The following is a 27933-nucleotide window of genomic DNA, read 5'->3' on the forward strand; positions in this document are numbered from 1 at the left end:
TTTACTATAATGGAACATTGTGAATTATTTTACACGCGAATTTCATTTTCCACAATGGGCTTTTTTAAAATCTAGTTCTACAGGTCAGGCAATAAGAAGCTTCTAAAATTTACCAAAATCTACAGTTTGTTCCCCACTTGCCTAGAAGTTCTTTAACATATTTAACTGGAGTTATCAGCTGGCTTATCAGGCTTCACTATAAAACCTATTAAAATAATCTTTTTATAAAAGCAGAGTTTGCTCTGCACTGCTCCGAAGTCCTGCAGACACTAAAATGAGATCCTATGGAATGCTTAAAGATGCAGAGAGCTGTCTTCAAGTTATTTTTTCATTATGCAAAACTTGGCCCAGGAGAGATGGCCATGCACCTCGTTAGCAAAAACAGGCAAGCATGTCAGGACTGCAAATTAATTTACCAGAGAAAGCTGAAGTGGCTTCACACCACTCAGGTTTTTTAGGCAGATGTAAGTCTGGTGAACTATTAAGGCCAATTTGTGCAGGTCCAAATCTCAGAAAGGTTTGATCCTTACTACCCTTTCTCCAGTCCCTCAAGAATACAAACTCCTCCTTACCCCGGGGCTGCACAGGGAACAGCAAATGCTCCACGGGAACCAACATGCAAAGGTACAACTCTAAGTTTTCAGAAGTGCAATTATTACATTCTCACGACCTCCAAAAAATCCAATAAATACAATTGGGGGCTAATAAAATATATATTCTTTCTTCTTATATTAACTCTCTGTGTTTATGATGTGAAGGGTTCCAAGGGACCTTGTATTATTATGTAACACGTGCCATCCAGACAGTGTGATGCAGTTAGCATAAAGTAGAAAAATCTTTCACTTTTTAATGTCATTATCTGGTAATTAAAAATAGCATTCATTCGTGCACTTTCCTTCATTTTAGGTTAACCTTATACTCCCGCTGCTTTACTCTCAATATGGATTCTGAGTTGAGTGTTGTATAACAAGTTTCATTCAATTTTCCCAGCCAAGTTATGTGAAGCTCACTGACATCAAAACTACACAGTTCTCTAAAATGCTAGAATAATACCAGGGTGATCACACTAACGGCTAGAACCAAGGCAAACTGTGCCCACATCCAAAATAAAGGTGTGTTCCTATCTATATTTGACCCTAGAAAACATGCAACCCTCGTGGGGGATGGAGGCGTTCCATTAGTAACATTATGCAAAGGAAAACAGGCAATATTGTCTCAGATGCTAGGAAAAAAATTTTAAATGAACAGACTAGGTTTCCATTTATGGATTGTAAATGTCATCCAATTCAGGAAATCAAGAAATCACCCCCTTGTATATGCGTATTTGCTTTTTAAAAAACACTTTGATGAGGGCAGAACATCAGGTTTGAAGGGTGCCAGCGTGAATCGCCACCATGTAGAGAAATCCGAGGGAGCCAGAAAAGCATAGAAAGTAATGATGGTAACAGACGCATTTCATTTCAAGTCTGATGAGCCTGCATTTAGGCTTTTCCGGATGGGCAGGTTTGCCAAGGCATTTGGGAGACGGGGCGTTTTATTCCTCCTCTCACATTCACTCGCATACAATACACACACGCACGGACACACACCTGGGGCGCGTTCAAACTCCATGTACAGTAGGTGGCATATAAGAATGTATATGTGCATATATATATTTTTTTAATAAATACTTTGATATCTGACAAAGACACGAAAGCAACGTATGTGCAGTAAGTCTGGCTCTGAGAAATGTGCATGGCCCCGCAAGAAGTGCCCATTAAAATGAAACATTTCAGAGGATGAGGACAGACACCGCAAGCGGGAGGGGCGGGGGCCGACAGACATTACGGAGACCCGCAGCTCCCCCACCGACAGGGCGCCACACCGACCCGGAGCGTAACCCCCGCTTACTGTGGGCTCTTGGGGTAGAAGGGCAGGGTCACATGGCTGAGATCCTGGATGTCGAAGGCGGTGGGCTCCGCGGAGATCGCCTGCCGCTTGGTGCGCGGCTCACCCTGCAAGGTGCTCGCGCTCTGCTTCTGCGCCTGCTGGGTGGCCGGCCGGATCACCGAGCGGTACTTGTCCAGCTCGTTCTGCAGCTTCTGGATCAGTTCGTCCTTCTGATCCAACTCCAGCTCCAGCTCGTCGATGAGAGCATCCCGCTGCCTCAGCTCCTCGATCTTCTCCTGGAGCGCGTACTGTAAATCTCGCAGGGTGCCCATGCTCCTCCGGGCAGCCGGGGACTCCTTCCTGCCGCTGCTCCGCGTCTTGGGGCTTCCTCCCCTCTTCGATCAACTTTCCCCAAAGTCGCCGCTGCCTCCCGAGTGCAAAAGCTTCCTACTTGAGACCAAAGCCAGCCCTGGCTTCTGAGCATGCCCAGTCCGCCGGCTCCAGCCACCGAGAGTTTCAGTGTGCAGACCGTACTTCTCTGGGTTTACTGGGAGGCTGAGCGTGGGGATGAGCAAAACAGCAGGTCCAACCCGGGATTAAGCCTGAAACAGAGTGGGCGCCGCGGCGCCGGGGAAAGAGCCGCGAGGCTCGGCGGCAGGGAAGAGGGAGAACGGGACTGAAACGTGGAGCTCCGAGGCAGCGGCTGGTCTACACGGGTCGCTGGCGTCCGGCGCCAAAGGAAACCGGCGGTGCGTGTGGAGAGCCAGATAAACCTCTGGGGCGCGCTGGGTGCTGTGCAGGCGGAGGGAGGCTGGAGCACTCCTTTGGGGGGTGGGGAGGTGGGGAAGAGAGAACGCGGAGGACCCCGGGCAAACGGGAGGCGTCAGCCGGTGCCAAAGCATGCCAGTGTTGAGGGCATTGGGCTAAATTCCTGTAGACACGCGAGGGCAGCGCGGACTCCGCATTCTAAGGGCTCCGACTTCTGGAGGCGTTTTGACCGCCTGCTCACCCAGAAAGGCTCCGGAGCTGTGTGGTTGATTACTAGCTTCCCCCGAGCCACCCTTCCCACTAGGAGCGCCTCACACAGGTGGCTAACGCTTGAAAAGAAACTTGTCACTTAAGAGATGAGAGCGAGTAGGTACCTGGAAGGGATTTCTTTTTAACTCAGGTGCCTTTGAGGATGGAGGGTCTGTGTTTGATTCTTGATCCACTAGCATTGCCGCTCCGCACTTACCTGCCTTTCCGCCCCGTCCAAACTCAGATTAATGAAATCATCTTAGGGCAATGGCCAAAAGGCAGTTGGGCCCCAGAAGGCCACTCTGCTTCTCCACTCTCTCCCACTTGAGCCAGTATCTATGGAATCGTTCACTGCCAGTTGCTGAAAATGTGGGGCTTAAAAATCATCGCCGAGCTCCAAAAAGTTCATCGAGAAATTGAGCTGTATCCTTCAAAACATTATTTCTTTGACAACCAAGCCATTAGGACCATATCTTTCCACTTCTGTGGCAAGGGAGAAACCTGACACAAACTCTGAAGGAAAAAATCATACAGTGAAAGGAAGGAAAGTCTAGAAGGCCTGATGTAAACTGTACAACATATACAGTCTGTCACCCCACCTCCACCCACTCCATCCCCACCCTTACCAGCTCAATATTTCCTAAAAGGATGACAATTAGGACCTTTGTCCAAATGTAACTCTCCCATCATGGAAACACATGTTTAGAATCCCCAAACATTTATCTAATATCTAACCTAAGTTCCTAATATTTACCTAAATTTTAACCAACTCATCCAATTCTATAGCATCTTTTCTGGCCCTGTAGTTACTCTCTTTGGGGCACCCGAAGTTATCCTCCTTAATGTTTTACTTGGCCATTCCTTAACACGAAAACAAAGTAGATAATAATAATAATAAATAACATTGAATTGTAATCCAGAGCCATTCACTGGAATCTGAACTTAGCCCAGGACATAAATATGAACCTCAAAAACCTTGCTCACTTTTGCTTTTGAATTTGCAACTGAACAAAAAAGAAAACAAAACAGAGAGAAAGAAAGAAAAATAGTCAATAGTATTTTCACAAAATTTTTCAGTTTAAAATATGTTTGTAATTAGAAGCGTAAATGACAAAGGATATACAATCCTAAATACTGTCCCATGCAGATTATGATCTAATTCTCTTTCAGTACAGATGCATGACACTCAATTTTTCTGCTTTTCAACACAGATATTGTGGAAAATGCATTTATTTCAGAATATAATAAATAAAGCGGATATTTCCAAAACATTTTTATTTGTAATGAACAAAACATGAAAAACTTACAATTACTGACAGCAGTAAAAACAGTTCTGAATTATTATTGTTTTAGTTAAAAGTAAACCAAGCAGAAGTACTTAGTTTGCATTAATGAGTCTATTTTAAAAGTGCTACTGTGATATTTTCCTTCTCTCAGACAAAAGGCCAAAGTTGTATCTTATTTAACCTACAGGAATTCTTTAATTCCATGGTTAAAATATTTAAAACAAAATGATTTTTTTCTATAGATATATTAAAGGGGTCCATGCAACCATGAGTTTATCTCTAAAAATATATCACAAAGGGATGTACAGAGGGTATCAATTAGACAAGTCCTAAGCAATATCTGGTTTTTAAGGTTCATGTGAGGTTTAAATAAGGGTTACCCTAAGAAGCACAGAATGGAGAAGATTATTCCTCATTTGTAGAAAGCCTGCTATAGATACAAAGAAAAATAGAGACAAAAACATTGTTCCAAAATAAAACAATAATAATAATACAACCAAAAATATTCAGGTATTTGCAAGAGAACTGAGATTTTAAAAGTAGAATGTGTGAATATTGCCATTATTTAAGCTACCATATTCACACACAATTACAGGATTTATCTACATTACACTTTCATTTTAAGTGGAATACCTTGTAATATAAAATAAATTCCACGATGAATCCAATACTGAGATTCAACAATCTGTTGTAATAACCACAAAAAAAATTAATGGCTGAGAAGATATGACTATTACAACTGGCTTATGTTTTAAAACGTATTCAAGGTATTATGGAATATATTCAGTTATGATTAGCCTACATTATGAAAAAAATAAAATTTTCTTTATAATTGAATATAGTCAGTTAGGAATAGCCTACATTATGAAAAAAATTAAATTTCCCTTAAATATTTGATAATATTAAATGCAAAATCCAGAATTCAAGGCTTGTCTTTTGATTCTTGAATTCAAAATTAATATTTTAAGTATGTTTTACATTTTATATATTCTTGACAGGTCATTTAGATCTTAAGGATCTGGGTTCCATCTCAGCATTTAAGCAATTCCAATATTTTCTTAAACACCTTTAGCATTGTAATTGGCAAATTCTGGAAATAATTGTATATAATAAATCAGGGCACTACAATTACATTCCAACAAAAACAAATTTTATCATAACATTTTTACTAGGTGTCCTATAGTAGTCTTATTTGGCTAAATTACAAGATGAAAAATCAGGTACAAGTCTACTTTCTGCTCATTAGAAAAGTAGTCCATCAATGTGGAATGGACTACTCATTGTGGACTGAGCTCTCTGCCTTGGAAGTTAGTTGTTAACAGAACAATACAAGTCTAAAGAAATGGTGTTCATACTCTGGAATTTCATAGTCAACCCACAAGCTGCATTTCAACATTATCCCCTTGGAACAGTTTTCATAGAAGCAAAGTGCTACCATAGCCCAACCAAGCTGTGGCATATTAAACTCCAATATGCTCTTCTATTTTGCACCCAGTGCTCATGATTAAGAATAAATATTAACATGCCTTCCTTGATGGAATGTCAAATAATTGAATGAGACATTCAATAAAGCAGCTTTACCATAATACTATTAAAAATAATAGTCTGTAGAATTGCACTAAAAGCCTAATTAGCCTCAAAAGAACTAGGGTAATTTTATCATCTACTTTTGCATTCCACTAATGCTACATTCCCTGGAAGAGTCCTAAATTTGAAGTTTCCTTTGTCACTTTATGGGTATATCTTAAACAGGGAGGAAAAAACCAACTAGCTGAGCTTTGGGGGTAATGAAAGCCACCCCTGGGAAGACTGATAGAGGAAGCAAGTTCCTCTTGCTCTAAGTTGCGAATCATAATCAAGCTCACAATAAAAATAAACAATTTCTTTAAAGCTTAATGTACGAGAGGCACAGTTCATGTAACCCTACAGGGTGGGTATTACTATTTCCATTTATAGTTGAGAAAACTGAGGCACAATATCACCCACCTAAAGAATGGCAGAGCCTGGATTCTAATCCAGACCATCTGGCACAGAGCTCAAGCCTCTTACTTGCCCTTGACAGTTCTGGTACTGGATTCAGGGAAAAGATGAGCATTAAGTAGCCCTACATTGGGATTGGAGGAAGAGGAGAAATTTAGAAAATTCTGAAAGAGCAGGAACACAGTATTTAAAAGATGTTTCCCCAAAGCTGTCTTCACTCCACCGTATTTCGCCCTGGTTTAGGGTGACTAAAATGGCCTGGCATTGTCCCAGTTTTTAAATTAAAAGTCCTGGGTAAACCAAGATAGTTAGTCACCCAATTTAATTCAGCCTACCTGGGTCCCTCTACTTAAAAATATGTTCAAAGTTTGCTTGCAGAGTTACAGATGAAAAAGTAAAACCAAACAAGATCTGTGATGATGATATGTATTATTTCAGGTACGTTACAAACCCACTTATGTTTGTGTGAATATAGTTTAGGGAAGCGATTGTCCTATTGCAATACATAATAGTGCACAAGGAATTATCTTCCTACTGTAAGGGCCGGTGAGTCAGACAAAAGAATTTTAATTACACTTTGATAAATTAGTCAAGGATTCTGGGCTGTCTTTTTAATTTATTGTTTATATAGAAACCTGGAACTCAGTTTGGCTCCCTATGGACTAAGCACAGCAATTCAACTGCACTGCTAATCATTTAACTCCTATTGAATTAGATTATACCTTATGGTTGTGTTTGGGGAATAGATTTGGCCATCAGGAATGCATATTTCAATGGATATAAAAGAAAATTAGAATGGCTGGGCTGTTTTGAAATCATACTGAAATCATGCAAATGATAAGGTCTGCCTGGAAAAATAAATAAATAAATAAACCATTAATGATGAAAAACTTACTGCAGAGATTTGAAAAGTAATAGTGTACTGTACTATAATTGCTAATGTGCTTATAGTTTAATACCAAATTAACGTCATGCCTAATATTTGTTGAAATAAATTCTTATATATCCACAGCTTAAAATGATGGTAAGTTATTATTGGGACTCAGCCTAAACTAGTGCTCATGAAAATCTATGTACTCTACAACAAAAAGAAAACATTTCTTTGAAAGCTGCCCATTTCCAATAACCAAAAGAAGTAAACAGTTTTTCAGAAGAAAAATATTAGATGTTCTGCATTTTTTTTCAGAAGTAGAAATTTTTAAAATGCATAAAATGGAATTTAAAATGCCATAGTCACAAAAATACTATTTTACTGCATTTAAGTCCAGTGACTTCATCTCCACGAATATACAATATAATATCTTCCCTTTCTGATTAATAAATTACAGTTTCTATGTTCCATTTTAGTGCTTCTTCTGGAAAAGTATATCCACATTATTCCCTAAGTTAATGCATCAGTATGTTCCATGAAATATTCAAAAATATTTGCAGAAGTAGTTTTGCTTTTGAAAATGGATTTTGAATATCATGTGGTGTGTAACAGAATAGCTCTGATGTCAAAGATTCTTCTCTTTTTGCTGTCACTTTGATTTTAGTAGCACTTAGCTGATATAAGTTGGCCATGTTCCTCTTACATGTTTATTAACCAAAATTTAAAGTAAAGAAAACCTAAATTTTGCTTATTAACACACTAACCTTAGTAAAGTGGGAAAGTACTGAAGATACAAGAAGGATAAAAAAGAGGGGTTTGGGTGGATTGAATTCTTATCAGTAGGTAAAATGACTGAATTTGGCCAAGAGAAAGATCCTAGGAAATCTATTTATATTAGGAGAATGTCAGGGTTTTGTGGGAAGAGGAGGATGGTAGAAGTTGCAGGCAAAAAACTGACAAAAAAAACAAAAAAACAGCAAAATATAGAGATTTTGGTAACTCTTGAGATTGTGAATTTCTTACTATCATCATGGGGTGGAAATGCAGAAATCTGCCTTTCCAATGTCAGGCAAATGAAGCAATGGGCTGATAAATCAAATGGACATCATTCCAGGGCCAAGATACGGGGTGCAATGTCTATGAAAGCACTGCCCTTGAAACAAAGATAGGAGCCCCAGTTTGGGGCCTATGAGATGCATATATTTGCAATGCATTTGTAACCAACTGCAAAATTAGCAGTCACCCTGCCTAATGTATATTTTTAGAAAAGATTCAGTAATTCCTGATCTGGATGGAAGCTAGAAGTAGACTGGATTTTTAAGAATTCAATATTCAAGACACAAGCATTTTATCTGCGTGAGTGAGACTTTAAATATTAGTGGTCAAGATTTAAACCTAAAAGACAAGTGTGCAAATACCTATCTGATAGGTTTCAATAACCTGTATAATAACTATAAAATGGGGACTTTTACCCTAATTTGATATCAGCACAAAATATTTAGTGTCTGATTATTGAAAAATTCATTGTATTATAAAAGAATATATTTACTCAAAGATCAGCATTATTTTGGAAGTCATCACGGAATATTTATCTATTGTCCATAGTATATATTACAGTACAAAATTCTACCCACATATCTTCCTTAGAAAAGCATCAATGTTGCCTTCTAATTTTAAATGGAAGAAATGACAGGAAATCTTCAAAATGTTTATCTGTGGAATGCACGCAATCGTTGCCATTAGATATGGAGAGAAGTTTTCACTTATTTTCATTTTCTCATCCCCACTGATCAGACCCTCTATCAAATAGCTTTCTCTCAACAATTACAGAAGTAAAACTTAGCTAATATAACAGCAATCCCGGGATTGGTCTTAGACCATTTCATACTTTTATGGCATAATAACTTTATAATATGAGAATAAGTGATTTTATTCTTTTAATATTTTCCAAAGGGGTACTTTACAAAATTGTTGCAAAAAAATCAAAATATGAGAGTAAAAATGCATTGAAAAACATAGTGTTTAAGATCTGCATTACATTAATGCTTCCCTGAAATAATTTTGTATTTTAATATTCTAAATATATATTCATTTGATCACTAATCTATCTACAAAGCAATTGTTAACACATGACCCAATTATCAGATTCCAGAACAAGGGAATATCCAATTGTGAGAAATTGGAAGAAATGATGGAAAAAATACAAATAAGCAAGCAAAAGCATATGGAAACAGTGGGTACCATAGCTAAACCCAATTGTCAAAAAACAGCATGGTCAGCAACTGAATGACTCTAATTCGGAACTCTCCACACATCAAAGTACATTCTATGACAAATTTAATAAAACCAATTTTTCCTGCGTTATTTCTCAGAAGTTTTAATTTTCCACTATGCACTATGACTCTCTAAAATAAACCTATAGTGAATATATACAGATGGTTTAAATAGTTAGACTTTCCTGAGTATTCATGAGAATAGTTTCAAGATTTATTAGACAATTTATTAAAAACTCCAAGCATCATTCCCATTTGTGAAATTCTTGACTGATTTCTGCATATACAGCAATATCAGGGATGCAAACACATGGTCCTGGTCCCACCAGACTCTTCCCCTTAAAACCACAATTTACCCACCTGTGACCACAGCCAATGACATGACAGAAAAAAAAACATGAACATATGACAAATTTCATGCCTACAGGAAGGACCAGCATTGCCATTTGGCCCATAATCACATTTCCTCTCTTTAAAATTAGGCTGGGGCACAGTATTGTTGCCCAGGTTGTAAAAATGTTCAAGGGAAAATTATAGTGGTACAAAAATCAGGAGAGCAACTGATTAATAATTAATTATCTAAGTATGTATACTGTCCTTTTAGTTCTTTTAAATTTCCAAGCACCAAGCACCAAGTAATGTTAGCATTTCATAGCCATCCACTCCTGATTCTCTTTCTACCAATGAAGCATTTTTTCTAACCCCTTTTTCTACCCTCAGCCCCAAACCCTATCTTGCCCTATCACTACCTCCCATTTTTTGAGTCATTAACTCAATTAACTCCTTCTTCAATTCTTCCCTTCAATAATATTTCTTCTGACAAGACTTCTTAATCCTCCCCATGTTATTTCATCTTATAATAATGCTTATCATGGTTTATATGTTTATACTTTCTTTCCAGGATACTTGTTAAACAGCTGCCTTTTCATTAGACTGTAAACTCCAAGGAAGTAAGGAACTATGTCTATTTTGTCCACCCACACCTTTCACTAAGTGCTTATTGAATGCATTATAATTGTAGGTAGGAATAAATGTATGAATACAACAAATATTTCTGAAGTATCTACCATGCACTACCATCAATAAACAGACATAAAAACTGTCCCTTTATCCCCCTTCTCTACCAGGAAATCCATTCAACAAACTGAAAAGAAATATCCCTCCATACAAAAAATGGAGATGAGCTTCAGAGTTCACATTTCTCACCTGATGGTCATTCAGAAATACATGCATCAGAAACCTCACAATCCTCAGTAGGATAACCCTTGAAGGGCAGCTGCCCTAATCCTAGATGCCATTTAGGAAGTCTCAAGTCACACGTTTGTCTGGGTTTTAAATAGTACTGATTTTCTATGTTCATCCTAGAAAAATCTGTGATACCTCCTGGACAATTAACCACTCAAAACAATCACCACAGATATACTCTTTGAAGCTAAAGTGTTAGAGTCAAACTTGGCCCACAAAATTAAGAAACAAAAGATAAACATGTATATATGTGTAGCTTAGAAGTGACTACAGCTAATGCATTTCTCTATAACATGATAATTAAAAGTTGGCCTGAAAAATAAATGGTGATTTTTCTGAAAATTGATGCTTTAGCTCTGTAGTTCTACATGTTCTTTCTGTATAAAATAAAGCAAATAGCAGAGGCCTAGATTAAAATATATTTTTATTCTACAGAACAAAAATAGAAATCACACTTTGAGCAACATAATTTGCCTACTTACGACCCATGATTTCTTCTTGTCACCTTGAAATGTTTCTAGGAAATAGCATTTCTTCATACCAACTCTATTTCAAATTACACCTAGAAAATGAACTCTCTTGATGCACTTTTTTGGGGGAGGCGGGAGGAGAACGGTACATGATCCAGGAATCGAACCTGGGTCTCCGGCATGGCAGGCGAGCATTCTACCACTGAACTACACGTGTACCCTCTCGATGCACTTTCAAGTCTTTCGCCTTTTTAGACTTACCATCATCATGGTTCAGTGTTTTATTTTTTTAAATGTAATACATGCAGCATCAACAGCATCAGCAATTCTGCAATTTCTTTTTGTTTCTTCCCAAATTGCAGCCAGTTTGGAGTTAGCTTTTACATTAGTCCTTCCTACTACTTAAATCTTTTAGAAAACTATCATAAAATTTAATACTGTTTTGAAATCAGATGCTCCCTATTAGGTTATCTAAGTCTCTTTCAAGCTTATTACTGAATACTTGTGTCCAGACCTGGGCAACCTCATTTCCAACAGCTTTGACAGTTCAGATCAAAACAAAGTTCAAGAACCAAATTTATCTCAAATATATATTCCTTAATTCATTAACTTAGCTTCCAAAGTAAAAAAAATATTCTTTCCTCCCTAATTCTCTCTATTTTTCTTTCTCTTACTCTTTCTATAAAATGTCAAAGTAAGGCATTCAAACAAAATTGTAAACTTAATACCAGAATCTGAACATTTAAATGCTAACCTTTGGGTGTTAGAGATCATTTAAACTCACAATACCCATTAAACAGCTGTACAAGTGAGTCAAAAAACAGTGATAAAGATCAATATTTCTCTGGTAGAAGTTTCCTATAATTTCAAAAAGTGAGCAATAAGGCTTCCTAAACTCTTCAAATTTATTGCACTTGAATATAGGTTTTGTGAAAAAAAGTAATTTTTGTTAAACTTAAAAAAAACTAAGTCCAATTTTCGCAACACAAAAAATAAAAATAAAATAAAAAGAGACCCCTCTCTTTGAAAGAGAGTCAAGCTTGGGGATAAAGATTCAAAGCTATGACCACACAAACCCACAAATCTCCATGATGAAACTTTTCACTGCAATAATACAATGCTGCCTTGAAGTCAAAATAGAAATCTAAGTCGCTAATTTGCAACTTCTAAATCTTCAACTAGATCTAAGCACTAATCACCATTTAAACATGAGAACTCTCTTGGCATTGCATCATTTATCTCTTATATTTCTTACTTATGTTTTCCTTTCTAAGAAATGGGAATCTCATGGTGTTATTTATGTACATAATCCTTTTGAAGCGGCATTTTCCAAGAGGAAAAGTACATATATTTAATAGTAATTAAACTCTATAAAAGGAAAATATCTTATTAAGATACAGATATACCATAGATAGATTTTTCTACAAAGCAAAAATTGAGTTCTTATTAAGCCTTAAATTTGTTACATCTTAAAAACACAGCATTAAGCAAAACATTGTACGATTTAGAAATTTAAATCTCTCTTTTACTAGGCTCATTTTATTTTAAATACACTTCCATAAATAATTTCAGCTTCAGCAAATAGTGCATTCTTCACATTTCTCTTTTGGTGTTTAAACACTAATTTCTAAAGACTAAAACACAGAACTAAAGGTACAATTGCACCCTCTACTGTTCAAATTTTCTGTTCCATATTAAGTAAAGCCCTGAGTATGTCTAACACTTAATTCATTTAAAAGTAATAGGTGAATCACATTGACTTCCTTTTGACATTAATCACCAGATCGTCAAAAAAACTAAACTATAGTTGTTACAATTTCTTAACAATACAATAGAAATTTGACATTTATATAGTTATATTGTACTTTGGACTAAACTAATTTAGAAAATGACACTTCACAAGGTACTCAAAATATTCATTAACTCAGTGATAATAATAGCAATATTGATCGCCTTTTTAACACAATTTTAACAAGAAAAAATTAAGTCATTCAAGACATAATTGGCATACTTTTCTAAATCATGTATAAAATTTGCCCATTTTTTCCAAGTAGGAAATTAAACATTAATATTTCTTTAAAACAGCACTTTAAAGTTTAAAAAAAATTATTTTTGAGTTTCTCCTGTTAATTTTGAAAGTTAAAAATGCCAGTATGGGTCACACGTAATAGCTTACACAGTATATTTGCTCTTTTCTTTTAAACTTGTTTTCCAGTTAAGATTTACTTCTTGAGTTCTGCTTCTGGTGATGGAATATTATTAGTTTGTTGCTGACCAAACTTCCTATCATGAATAACTAGAAAAACTGGATCAAAATAATGTTTGGAAACATCAAAAAATTCCCCAGCAGTGAGGACTTCAGGAGCCAATGTTCCAGAGAAAAGGGAGGTCCGGAGAGGTAAGCCCAACATGTAATGCCATTTTGAGGCATTTGCCAAGTACAAAACACTGGGAGGAGGAGAAGAAACTCCTTCTTAGCTTCTATAAAAATTAGAAGCTAAGAAGTTGAACAAAGCTTCTCAAAGTATCATGGAGCTGGTGGGACAAAAATTGAAATTCAGGCCCAACCAGCTGTAAGCCATAAGGGACTAAATTTTAAGGGGTAATAATCTGGTACTCATAGAGACTGCAGTTCTGTTTCAGATCTGCTTCAATTCCTAGTTGGATTAAAATGATCTGCCCTTAATCTGCCTACCGGCATGTAGCAAAAATGCATCCTCCCTGGGGGAAGCACGCATCATAAAGCACATCTAGTTTAGTCCAAGTAACAATGTAACTATATAAATGTCAATTTTCTCTATAAATGTTCATACACTGTGTTTCCCATTTAATAAAAAATAGGTAGGTATAACAAGAAATATAATAATCTAAAACTAATTTAAAAAAAAAAAAGCACACCATAGAAGCAAACCCTAATATTGAAATTACCTGATAAAAACTAAAATAGTTGTGACAAGTGTATTTTAGAAAACTGATGAAAAGATTGGGAATTTTAGCCATAAACTTGAAACTGAAAAATCTTAATTTGAGAATCTAGAACTAAAAAATATCCAGTAAATGAATGTTAAATACTACTGTAGTCACAGTGAATAGCAGAAGACAGAATCAGCAAACTAGATGATAGTCCCAAAGAAAAATCCAGATTAAATAGAGGAAAATAATAGCAAAACAGGATATGCAATGAGGTCATGGAGAAAAATTTGAACCTATGTATAATTGCAATCACCAGAGGAGAGGAAAGAGCAAATATTGCAGAAGCAACATTTAAAGAAATAATGACTATGTTTTTTCCAAAACTGATGAAAGATATTAAGTCGTAGATTTCAAGAGGCACTATATACCATCACAATAAACAGAGTACACACACATATATCATTGTAAAAGTGCTGAAAGTCAAAAATAAGAAAACTCCTCATAGGAGTCAGAGAAAAAATACTCCCTACCTTCAAAGGAGCAAAATAAGATGATGTTGACATTTTAAGTGAAACAGTGAAGCCACCAGACAACAGAATGATAGCTTTAAAGGGCTGAAAGAAAATAAAACTGCCAATCTAGAATTCTAAACTTGGTCAAAATATCCTTAAAAGATAACAGCAAGTAAGTGCAATTTCAGGCAAACAAAAACTAGAAGTCTCATCAGCAGAACCTATACTAAATAAGATACTAAGGATGTTCTTCAGGCAGAAAGAAAACGATGACTAAGTAGAATCACAAAGATATAAGGAGAAAAGAGAGCACCAAAGAAAGTAAGAAATATGAGGGTAAATCTATATGAAGGACTACTTCATGAAACAATAATAATTCCTTACCACAGGCCAAGCCCTTGATCTTGTGGTTTTCTCTTAAAAGTTCATATACATAGCAGAGAAGCTCAGCCTACTTATAGGTATGTATAAGAGTTACTTCTGGAGGGCCTCTTTTGTTGCTCAGATGTGGCTTCACTCTCTCTACGCCCAATTCTGCAAGTGAAATCTTTGCCCTCCCCCCTAGGTGGGTTATGACATCCAGGGGTGGAAGCCTCCCTGGCAATGTGGGAGATGACTCCCAGGGACGAGCCTGGCCTTGGCACCATGAGATCAACAATGCCATCCTGACCAAAAGGGGGAAAAGAAGTGTAACAAATAAGGAATCAGTGGCTGAGAGAGTTCAAATAGAGTCGAGAGGCTCCTCTGGAGGCCACTCTTATGCAGCTTCAGTTAGACATGGCTACCTATCATAGTTTGCCAAACCCCAACCAAAACCATTCCTACCAACCCTAAAGAACACCTAAGGAGTGACATGAGATTCTACAAAAGTTCCATGCACTACAGTTACTTTCCAGAAACCTATAACCTCCAGATGGGTCCCTAGACCCGATAAGTCCTAAAATGCAGAGGGGCCAGCCTCTCTAGAACATCAACTAGTTCCATCCCTCTATTCCATATTTTTGACAGCCCCTTCCAACACAAAACTGTTAGAATGGACACAGCCCAGATACCCCTAAAGAGTAGGAGAAAGATCAAAGGTGATAGTAGAGTTATACAGAGGAGGTAGGATTTAACAAATGACTATGAGTGCTAAATCATCATACTGATATTTCTTTTAGTCTCCAGTATCTTAAAGTAACTAGAAGTAAAAACCTAAAATTGTGGAATTTTAACCCATACCAAACTCTGAAATCTGTTCTACTACTAATCATTGCTCTGAAATTTATTGCTTTTTTGTATATATGTTATATTTCACAAAGAAGTAAAAAAGTCGATTGTAATGATAAATGCATAGCTATATGATGATATTGTGAACCACTGATTATACACTTTGGATTATTACCTAGTATGTGAATATATATTATATATCAATAAAAATGCAAAAAAATTAATTATTTGATTAATTATTCTGAAGGATTTAATAATTGTAATATATTTGTTAATGAAGCTTTTCAATTATGTCAACTTGAAGGGAGAAATACTTATATATATTTTTTGATTTGGCTAGTTTGATCAAGAATTTGAGACTGCTTACCCTTTTTTTTTCAAAATTTAAGCAAACTTCCAGATAATTATAAAATAAAAATATGAAATGAAAAGTCAAACATATCAAGAAAGAATACATGTTATAACATCTAAATGAAGGAATTATAAAAACACTCAATGAAGAAAAGATGACTTCTTGAACATTGTCACTGATAGAAATATAATATTTCTGAAAAATAATCCTGTCACCCTAAAAAGTCTGCTCTGAGTATAATTAAAATGTGAAATAACTCATTTGCTTCATTCCTATATACTTTTTTAGTATATTTGTTTGTTTTTATAAAAATTATAAAACCAACATTAATAAATCTTCCAAGGAAGAAAAAAAGGTATGTTGGGTACTTTTTAAATTGAGTTTACTTTTACTATGAAAAGCTCTCTGAAAAATGCCAGAAAATGCTTGTCTCCTTCTGAGATTCCCAAAAATTCCCCTTTCATGAAAAAGTGTTAAAATTCAGGTAATGTATGTAAAGATTATGTAGTAGGACAGGTCTAGAAGTTACTTATCTGTACATTCTTTGAGAAGTTATTAATCTCTCCAAACTGGAAAATAAAACATCATTCGAAAACAAAAAAATAAAAATTATACCAATAATAATAATAATAATACCTAACAATAATAACCAAAAGGTGGGAGGTGGACACTAGCATTAGACTGTTCTAAGGTCTCTGAACTGTCTTGGAAGTAATAAAAATATTAATTTATATTTCATTTTACTAAGTGAGTGATTCATTACATGTTGTAATCTCTAGGACAATCATTAAATGAAAGTAAAAAATGTATAAATAACAAATATATTCATGAAGTTGAATATTAAAAATGATTAATTAAGTAGAGATTAAAAAATAGAGAAAACTTACACAGAAAAGGAATAATGAACAGAAAACAAATAGTAAGATGATAGACTTAAGTTAAATGTCATGGTAAATTACTAGAAGAAGATCACTCCAATTACTCCACAAAGATTGCATGACTGACTTTAAAAATAAAACAAACATTTTTATCTCACAAGAAACTATTTTTATATAGGAAACAGAAAAGAAAACAAAGATAAAAAAATGTACCATGTGAACACAAACATGGTACATTTCTTTGCTTGTTGTACACAAACAAAAGGAAAGCTGGTCCAGCTATACTAATACCAAAGACTAAGAAAGTATTATTAAAGAAGGACATTTCCCAACAATAATTGGATTAATATATCACAAAAGATTTATTCTAAATCTGTATGTATTCAATAATGGCCTAAAAACGTGTAAAGTAAAAATTCATAGAACTAAGAAGAGAAGTAGACAAATTCACAATCCTACTAGAAGATTCCAACTCATCTCACACAGTAACTAAGAGAAGAAACAGACAGAAATTAAGAATGATATAGATTTGGACTATATATTTAACAAATGTAACTCAATTGCAAAACGTAGAACACTGAATCCTAAATTGCAATATGTGTTATTTTCAAGTGCATAAATAATATTTATTAAAATTGGCCATAAATTCAGCCACAAAGCAAGTTTTCAAAGGACTAAAATCATATGGGGTATTTTCTATTAGTGCCAAGATTTAAGCTGGAAATCAATAACAATGATCATCTTAACAGATTCATAAAAGGATTTGATAAAACTCAAAATCCATTGTTATAGGTTGAATTACGTATTCCAGAAGAAAAAAAAATCTGCTCTTAAGCTGAATCCATTCCCACAGTGTGAGCCCATCATAAATGGGACCTTTTGAAGATGCTGTTTTTAGTTATGGTCCAAATGAGTGAGGTTGGACCTATACCCTATTACTGGTGGCCTTTTGAAGAGAAGGCCATGAGAAGAGCCAAAGCTAGAAGTCAGCAGGGACCCAGAAGAGAAAGGAAAGGACATTGCCATGTATAGTTTCTTATAACAGGAAAAGCCAAAGACCAAAGGATTGCTGACAGCTAGCCACAGAACACCACAGTCTTTGGGGAGAAAAGTGCTGCCTTGCAGATGCCTGGATACTGGGTGATTTCTAGCCTGAAAATTGTGAGCCAATAAATTTCTCTTGTTAGCCAACACTTTGAAATGGTATTTGTTTTAGCACTGGGAAACTAAGAGATACACTAATAATTTTAAAGTAATTTCAGAACACTTGAAATAGAATAATACTTATCCTAATATAAATCTGAGTCCTGAAATAAATAAATAAATAAATAAATATTACACTTGATTTACAACAAATATGGCTCAATAGAAATGATGGCCTGTTCCTCAAATAGTGGTATATGAACTAATTATCCAATTAAATCTTTCAAAATGGTAGCATTTACAACACCTTAGGAACAGCAAGTACCTAAGAATAAACATTATGAAAGGTTTGAAAGACCTCTACAAAGACAACTTTAAGACATTATTGAGAGACGATGTCATGAATACAGTGAAGTAAGACATCACTGAAAAACCTTCCCCAGAGATTCAGTGGGAAAAAAAGACAAATACCACTTGCTTAGAATCTTGGAGGCAGGCAGAGATGGCAGAAGGATTCCACAAATGCTAAATCAAAGAAAGAAAAATATTAGGTAGGAAACTTCAGTCCTGCATTGGTGGATCCTCTCCCCTCCCCCTCACTTGGTCCCATGCAGCTAGGGAAGTGCTCAGAAGCACCAGACAGTACCCTTCCCATCCGCCACCAGGGAGACAGATAATAAAAACTCTCACAGTGGTGAGCTAGATCCCCATGTGTATCCAGACCCAGAGACCCAAGTCCACAGACCCCCAGGGCAGAACACAGCTGCTGAGGAATACTGAACACGAAAATGCCCCAAGGAGAAGCTTCCAAAATGGAGGGTTAGGGAAGGAATGGCAGAGCCTACTTCTTTCCAAAAGCAGCATGTAGCCAGACAGAAATTGTCAAATCAACTGCTTTGGGATGAGGGGGGACAGGGAAGGACAATACAATGCCCAAGTAAGTTCAAGTAAAGAAACTGAGAAAACATGGGCAAAGGCTATCATTCTTTCCCCAGCTACTGGTGCCCATTCCCCACCCATGAGGGAAGCAACAGTGGGCAGCCTGTTTTCCTGAGGTATGGCTACAGACTGGGCCAGCTGTGGGAGTCCTCCACCCCAAGTAGAGAAAGAAACATAGACCAACACTCAGCCAGATATTGGCTGGCAAAATGAGAGCATAGGAACTGCACAATTTCAGACCTGACAGTCAGAGGCTGATAGGTGCCACTGCTTCACTGCTGTAAAGGAGGAATAAATAGCTGAACATTGCCATCTGCCGGGCAGACCATAAAGTGCACACCAAAAAAGAAGGACTTGCCTTTCCAGACCCTATACCAGGACCCATTGGAGATGGTCTGTGTCCCCTGCATGGGTACCTGACAGTGTTGTGGCTAAGAAATACTGATGATCCAACTGTCAAAGAAATGTGCTAATACAAACCAAAGCAACAGCAAAATCTGAGACAGGAGAGAGACAGTGATGAAAGAAAACCATCTAGATAATCAAATGACCAGATATCAGCAAAAAAAAAATCACAAGGCAAACTAAAACTCAGAAAGAAATGGCCTAGTAAAGTAACAAATTAAAAAGTCAGAGGAGATACAGAATTTGGAACAATAAATCAAAGACATTCAAGGAACTCTCCTAAACAAATTCAATGAGATGGCTAGAGAGATAAAATATAATAATAAATTACCAGGTGAGTATAAAGAAGAATTTGAAAGAATACGCAGAAAATTAACACACCTTATAGAAATGAGAGACACTGTAGATGAAATTACAAATATACTAAAGACACAACAGCAGAGTGGAAGAGACAGAAGAAAGGATCTGTGAGCTAGATGACAAAGCAACCAAATTCAAATGGACAAAGAACCAATGGAGAAAAATTGGGAAATCTGAGCAGGATCTCAGGAAAATTATTGACAACATGAAGTGAACAAACATATGTGTCATAGGTGTTATAAAAAAAAAGAAGAGGTGGGAAAAGAGCCAGGAAGAATATTTGAGGAAATAATGGCTGAAAATTTGCCAACCATTATAAAAGACATAAATAAGCAAATCCAAGAAGCCCAATGACTCTAAACAGAAAAAATCTAAGTAGACCCACTGCCGACACATACCATTCAGACTGTCAAATGCCAAAGAGAAAGAGTGAATTCTAAAAGCGATCAAGAGAAAAGTGATTCACCAGATACAAGGGAAGTCACATAAGACTAAGTGATGATTTCTCATCAGACACCATGGAGGTAAGAAGTAAGTGGTATATTTACGATACTGACAGAGAAATATTGCAGAAAAGAATTCTTTATCCACCAAAGCTGTCCTTTAAAAATGACAGTGAGTTTAAAATACTCATAGATAAATAGAAGCTGAGAGAGTTGGTTAACATGAGACCTGCCCTTCAAGAAATACTAAAGGGAGTTTTGCTGGAAAGAAAAGACAGGAGACAAAGGGTTGAAGGAGAGTATGGAAATGAGGATTATCAGTAAGGGTAACTAAAAAGCTAAAAAGAAAGAAAAACTAGTTCTGACAAATAAAAGCCAAAGGATAAAATGGTTGGAGTAAGTACATCCTTTATAGCAATAACATTGAATGTTAATGGATTAAACTCCCCAAGCAAAAGACACAACTGGCAGGATGGATAAAATTATACACAATCCATCTATATGCTTTTTACAAGAGACTCATTTTAGATCCAAAGATACATATAGGTTGCAAGTGAAAGGATACAAAAAGATATTCCACGCAAGCAATAACAAAACAAAAACAACAACAACTGGGATAGCTATACTAGTATCAGAAAAATAGACTTTAAATGAAAAAATGTTATAAGAGACAAAGAAAAACATGTTATATTATAAAAGGTGAAATCCACCAAAGAGAAATAACAATCATAAATATTTAAGCACCTAATCAATGTGCTCCAAAGCACATGAGGGAAACACCGGCAAAACTGAAGGGAAAAATAGATGTCTTTACAATAATAGTGGGAGGCTTCAACACACTAGTCTCCTCAAAAGATAGAACATCTAAACAGAGGATCAATAAAAAAAATAGAGAACCTAAATAATATGATAACTGAATAAGACCTAATTGACACATATAGAATACTGCACCCAAAGAGTAGGATATATATTATTCTCAAGTGCCCCTGAAACATTCTCCAGGATAGACCACATGCTGGGGCACAAAACAGATTTAAATAAATTTTTTAAAAATTGAAATTACACAGAGCAATTTTACTGATCATAATGGAATGAAGCTGGAAATCAATAAAATCTGCAGAGCTGGAAATTCCACAAATATATGGAGGCTAACCAGCATGCACTTAAACAATCAGTAGGTCAGAGAAGAATTGCAAGAGAAATCTGTAAACATATTGTAATGAATGAAAATGAAAACACAACATATCAAAACTTATGGAAGGCAGTGAAGGCAGTGCTTAGAGGGAAATTTATAGCTCTAAACACCTACATTTAAAGAAAGAAACTGCTAAAACCAAAGCTCTAACTGAATACCTGGAAATGCTAAAAGAAAGAACAGCAAACTAATGTCAAACAAGCATAAGGAAAGAAATAAAGATTAAAATGGAAATAAATGAAATGGAGGGGAAAAAAAACAATAGAGAGACAGAATCAATAAAACCCAAAAGTTGGTTCTTTAAGAAGATCAATAAAACTGACAAACCCTTAGCTAGACTGGCAAAGACAAAAAGACGATGCAAATAAATAAAATCAGAAATGAGAGGGGGATCATAACTACAGACCCTGAAGAAATAAAAAGATCATAAGAGGATGCTATGAACAATTGCAAATCAAAAGACCAGACAACTTAGATGAAATTAACAATTCCCTAGAAACGCAACTAACAAGTTCAAACTAACTTGAAAAGAAATAGAAGACCTCAACAAGCGAATCACAAGTAAAGAAACTGAATGTGTCACCAAAAATCTCCCAAGAAAGATAATCCCAGGCCCAGTTCACTTCAAGGTGAATTGTACCAAGCTTTCCAAGAAGAATTAATACCAATCCTGTTTAAACTCGTCCAAAAAAACTGAAGAAAGGGAAACACTGCATAACTCATTCTATGAAGCCAATATCACCCTAATACCAAAGCCTAATAAAGGTACCTCCAGATAGGAAAACTACACACCAACTTGTCTAAAGAATATAGATGCAAAATCCTCAACAAAAATGCTCACAAATCAAATCCAACAGCACATTAAAAGAATTATACTCATGACCAAGTGGGTTTTATAGCAGGTATGCAATGGTGGTTCAATATAAGGAAATCAATTAACGGAATATACCACATTAACAAATCGAAAGGGAAGAAGCACATGGCCAACTCACTTGAATCAAAAAAGGCATTTGAAACAACAAACAAAAAGTCATTTGACAAAATCCAGCACGCTGTCTTTTATAAAAACACTTTGGATGATAGGAATTGAAAGAAATTTCCTCACCATGATAAAGGGCATGTATGAAATACTTACAGTTAACATCTACTCATACTCAATGGTGAGAGATTGAAAGCTTTCCCTCTAAAATTGGAAACAAGACAAGGATGCCCACTGTCACCAATGTTATCCAACATTGTGCTAGAAGTTCTAGCTAGAGCATTTAGGCAAGAAAAAGAAATAAAAGGCATCCAAGTCATAAAGGAAGAAGTAAAATTTTCACTATTTGCAGACAACATGAGCCTATATTCAGAAAATCCACCTTCCCCCCCCCCAAAAAAAAAAATCACAACAAAGCTACTAAAGCTAATAAACAAATTCAGCAAAGTGGCAGTATACAAGATAAAAACACAAAAATTAGGGTGGGCCACGGTGGCTCAGCGGCAAGAACGCTTGCCTGCCATGCCAGAGGACCCGGGTTCAATTCCCAGTGCCTGCCCATGTTAAAAAAAAAAAAAAACAAACACAAAAATCAGTAGTGTTTCTATTCACTAGTAATGGCTATCTGAGGAGGCAATCAAGCAAAGAATCCATTTATAATAGCAACTAAAAGAATCAAATATCTAGGAATAAACTTAACCAAGGATGTATAGGACCTGTACACAGAAAACTATAAAATATTGCAAAAATAAATCAAATAAGATCTAAATAAATGGAAAGCCAGTCTGCGTTTATGGATTGGAAGGCTAAATGTCATTTAGATGTCAATTCTATGCAAATTGATCAACAGATTTGATGCAATACCAATCAAAGTTCCAACAGCCTACTTTGAAGAAATAGAAAAGCTAATTATCAAGTATATTTGGAAAGGTAAAGGGCCTTGAATAGCTAAAGACATCTTGAAAAAGAAGAATTAATTGGGAGGGCTCGTACTTCCTGACTTTAAAGCATATTATCAAACCACGGTGGTTAAAACAGCATGGTACTGGCATAAAGATCAACATATTGATCAATGGAATCAAATTGAGAGTTCAGAAATAGACCATCAGATATATTATCAATTGATGTTTGACAAGGCTCTCAAGTCCACTCAACTTGGGACAGAACAGTCTCTAAAAAATGGTGCTAGGAGAACTGGATATTCATATCCAAAAGAATGAAAGAGGACCCCTACCTCATATCCTATTAAAAAATTAACTCAAAATGGATCAAAGACCTAAATGTAATAGCCAGTACCAGAAGAAAATGTAGGAAAGCATCTTCAAGATCTAGTGATAGATGGTAGTTTCTTAGATCTTATACCCAAAGCACAAGCAATGAAAGAAAAAATAGATCAACTTGACTTTCTCAAAATTGCATACTTCTGTGCTTCAAAGGACATTGTCAAAAGGGTGAAAAGGTAGCCTACCCAATGGGAGAAAATATTTGGAAAGCACATATCTGAAAGGGTTTGACATCCAGAATATAAAAAGAATTCCTACAACTCAACAATAAAAGGGCAAGTAACAAGAAAAAAAATGGGCAAAAGATATGAATAGACACCTTTCTGACAAGGAAATACAAATGGCTAAAAAGCACATGATAAGACGTTTTGCTTCATTGCTATTAGGAAAATGCAAATCAAAACCGAAATGAGATATTCCACACCCACCAGAATGGCCACAGTTAAACAAACAGGAAATTGCAAGTGTGGGAGAGCATGTGGAGAAACAGGAACAGCTGGTGGAAATGCAAAATGGTACAGTTGCTGTGGAAGATGGTTTATCGATTCCTCAGAAAGCTAAGTACAGAGTTGCCTTACAGTCTGGCAATTCTGCTACTCGGTTTATATCCAGAAGAACAGAAAGCAGGGATGCAAACAAACATTTGCACATCAATGTTTATAGAGGCATTATTCACAATAGCCAAAAGATGGAAACAACCCAAGTGTCCATCAATCAATCAATGGATAAACAAAATGAGGTATATACATATGATGGGCTATTATTCAGCAGTAAGAAGGAATGAAGTGCTGAAGCACACAACAACATGGATGAACCTTGAGGATATTATGTTGAGTGAAATGAGTCCAACACAAAAGGACAAGTATTTATGATCTCACTAATATGAGCTAATTATAATATGTACACTCATAGACATAAAATCTAGAGTACAGGTTACCAGGTGATAGAATAAGGCTAGAGATGAGAAGTGGTTGTTTAATATGTGCAGAAGTTTTAACTAGATTGAATTTAAACGTTTGGAAATGGAGAGAAGTGATGATAGCACGTTATTGTGAGTTTAACTAACAGTGCTGAATTGTGTGTGAATGTGATTAAAAGAAGTTTAGAGTCATGCGTGTCACCAGAAGGAAAGCTAGAGGTTAAAACATGGGATTGTATACAACAGTGAATCTTGTGGTGGACAATGCCTATAATTAAAAACACAAATACAAAAAAGTCTGTCATGAACTAGAACAAATATACAACACTATTACAAGGAATCAATAACAGGTGGTATATAGAGGGAAATGCATGTATTGTAAACTATGGACTACAGATAAAATAATATCTTAATAGTCTTTCATCAACAATAACAAATATACCACACCAATACCAGGAGTCAATAATAAGTTGGGATAAAAGGCATGGGCAGTTTAGGGTTTTCCTTTTTCTTTTTTATAGGCGTAATGAAAATGTTCTAAAATTGATTGTGGTGATGAATGCACAATCCTGTGATGACATAGTGACTCATTGAATGCATACTTTGGAAGGATTGTAGGGTGCATGAATTTATCCCAATAAATTTATTGGGATCCCAATGAATCTGCACTAAAAAAAAAACATGATTGAGAGAAAACTAAGGAAGACATCAATAAATCGTGGGTTATATCATGTTCATAAATTAGAAACTCAATATTATAAAAATGTCAAGGTAATCCCTAACAAAAATCCAACATTCTTTGGTGGGAATTATGCAAGCAAATTCCAAAATTTATTAAGGAAGAACAAAGCAAAAGAATAGCTAAGAGAATCTTGAAGAAGATCAAACGACATCTACCACTGTATATCAAAAGGCTATAAAGCTACATGAGAGAGTGTGGTACTAATGAAAGTTTAGGCAAATAGATTAATGGACTAGAAGAGTCCTGTATAATAAATGAATATATATTTATTCATTAATATGAATATAAAATGAATATAGTTATATGTATATATCAATAAATTATTGCAACAAATGTGGAATTGCAGAAATGATGGTCTTTTCAATAAATAGTGCTTCACAAACTAAATACACATATGGAAATAAAATGCATCTTGTGCTTTTCCTCAAACCATACAGAAGAATTCAGTTTCAGGTGAATTATAGATCTAAATATGAAAGACAAAATAATAAAGCTTCTAAAAGATAACAAAGGAGAGGATATTCATTAACTTGATGTAGGTAAAGAGTTCTTAAAGAGGATACAAAAAACCACTCACTTTAAAGGAAAAGACTGACAAAATGAATGATATTAAAATTAAGAAATTCTTTTGATCAAAAGACACTTTCAAGAATGTCAAAAGGCAAATCATGAGGAAAGAGAAGATACTGTAACATATATCTAATCAGCAAAAGGCATATATTCAGACTAAATCTGCAATTCCTGAAATTAAGAAGAGTGACAACCCAGTTGAGAAATGGGCAAAATACTTGAACAGGAATTGCACAAAACCATACCTAAGTACTCAACAACATGAAAAAGTGTTCAGTTTCATTAATCAACAGGGAAATGTAAATTAAAATCATGAGACATTACTACATATTTACCAGAATGGTGAAAATTGAAAAGAAAACAATCAGAATAAATGTTAAGAGTCTGTGGATCAATGGGAACCCTTATGCACTAATGAAAGGAGTGTAAAGGGGTTCAGCCACTTTGGAAATCAGTGGCATATTTACCTCAGTTTAATATATGAATATTCCATAAACTAGAAATGATGCGAGGAAAGCAGGCATGGAGTCAGGGATTCATTCTAGTTGGAGTCGCAGACTCTAGAAAGCAGAGAGGCAAGTGGGTAGAAGACAGCTGGGAAGGTAGCTAAGGGCCAGATTAAGGAGGGTCTTGGAAGTCAAACCCGTGAATGTGCATGCATGCATTTTGTAATGGAAAGGCAGTTATGGTTTTGAGCAGAGAAGTGATAGAGTTGTTTTAAGAAAATTAATCCCGTTACATGGTGTGAAATGGATTGGAGACTGAAGGCTAGGGGCGAGGAGACTGCTTAGGAAGCTGCTGCTATATGAATGATCTACTCAAAATTCAGAATTGGGGATAGAGGAGAAAGATATGGCCTTGGATAGGTGCTGAAAACATCATTCATTCCTCAATATCAGCATTAATTTCTCCTATCATCCCAAGTAATCATTTTGCAAACTGTGACTAAGCTACTCTAGTGAATTCACCTACTGAATTCCTAGGTGCTTATCACCTGAGGCACGCCTTGGTTGAGTCATCTTCTCCCATTTCACCACTTTTTTGAGGAGAGGATTCCTATTGGACAAAACCTTGGCCCTTATATAATGTAAAATCAAGAGGAAGGAAAGGAAAAGGAGTTTCGGGAGCTTGGGAAACTGAGGCCTGGAATTCTCACTGATACAGGGTGGGGAAGAGAGTAGGGTAGCAGTTGTGGTATGAAGAGAAGGAGTCAGAAGAAGAAGAAAGTGGATTTTTAAGTACCCCCCTTCAGAAATATTTCTAAAACACAAGTAATGCCCTCAAGTAACTTTTCGTTGGTGACCTGTGTTCATTTAACCTTGCACTGAGACAGACCTATAAGATTACAGTGAACACACAAAAGCAATTTAGATCTTTTTAAAGGGGTGTGGGGTCTGGAGGTGCCCGGTTGCATTTCAAATCAATTCATAAAAGGAATCAACCACACTTGACTTAAGACTTATGACCAATAATTTAAAAGGTTCAGCTCAAAGGAACATAATAAGATATTTCCACTAAAGAAAAAGTAACCTTTCAAAATAAATGCTGTTTCCATGTATATTATTTGGCTAAAAAGTGTTTATACTTAGTTACATCATTTTTGCTGTACTTAGCTTTGCAAACTCTAATTTGGATTAAACATAAAACGGAGTAAACTAGAGAAGCAGTTATAAATAACTTCGTTTCATCAAGCGGTTGAAAAGAATCAGCTGCCAATACACAAACCCACAAACCACCAACTTTTCCAAACTTCAGTTCCACGATGTCTCAATGTATTCAAAAGAAAAAAAATTTCACGGACCACACTGAATACCACTATTATGATGTGTAGTCCTTCAAATATAAAACAAACTACTATCTTATAGTTTAATCTTTTCTATAAATGACTCACATTTTTTTTTCTTTTTTTTTTTTTTAGACAGAGAGAAGGAAGGAAGGATGAAAGACAGAGAGAAGGAAGGAAGGATAGAAGGAAGGAAGGGAGGAAGAAAGGGAAACATCTTTTAAACATTTTCTTGTTTTTATTGTATTTTGTTTCTCCGTTTTTGTTACATGGGCTGGGGCCGGGAATCGAACCGAG

At 35.8% G+C, this 27933-nt stretch overlaps 1 protein-coding gene across 2 annotated transcripts in view; it reads right to left on the reverse strand.

Annotated features, from left to right (window-relative positions):
- The window catches only part of PRKG1 (protein kinase cGMP-dependent 1), a 1184353-nt gene that overhangs the window by 1090095 nt on the left and 66325 nt on the right, over positions 1-27933 (reverse strand). The window contains exon 1 of one of the 2 annotated variants that reach the window (XM_077125296.1): positions 1891-2595. The exons of the other annotated variant lie outside the window; for it this stretch is intronic. Coding sequence (XP_076981411.1) covers positions 1891-2201 — 311 coding nt within the window. The 5' untranslated portion in view covers positions 2202-2595. Of the gene's footprint in view, positions 1-1890; positions 2596-27933 lie in introns of those variants that run through there. 2 annotated transcript variants of the gene reach the window in all.

This window comes from Tamandua tetradactyla, chromosome 13, assembly GCF_023851605.1.
Source record: "Tamandua tetradactyla isolate mTamTet1 chromosome 13, mTamTet1.pri, whole genome shotgun sequence".
NCBI lineage: Eukaryota > Metazoa > Chordata > Mammalia > Pilosa > Myrmecophagidae > Tamandua > Tamandua tetradactyla.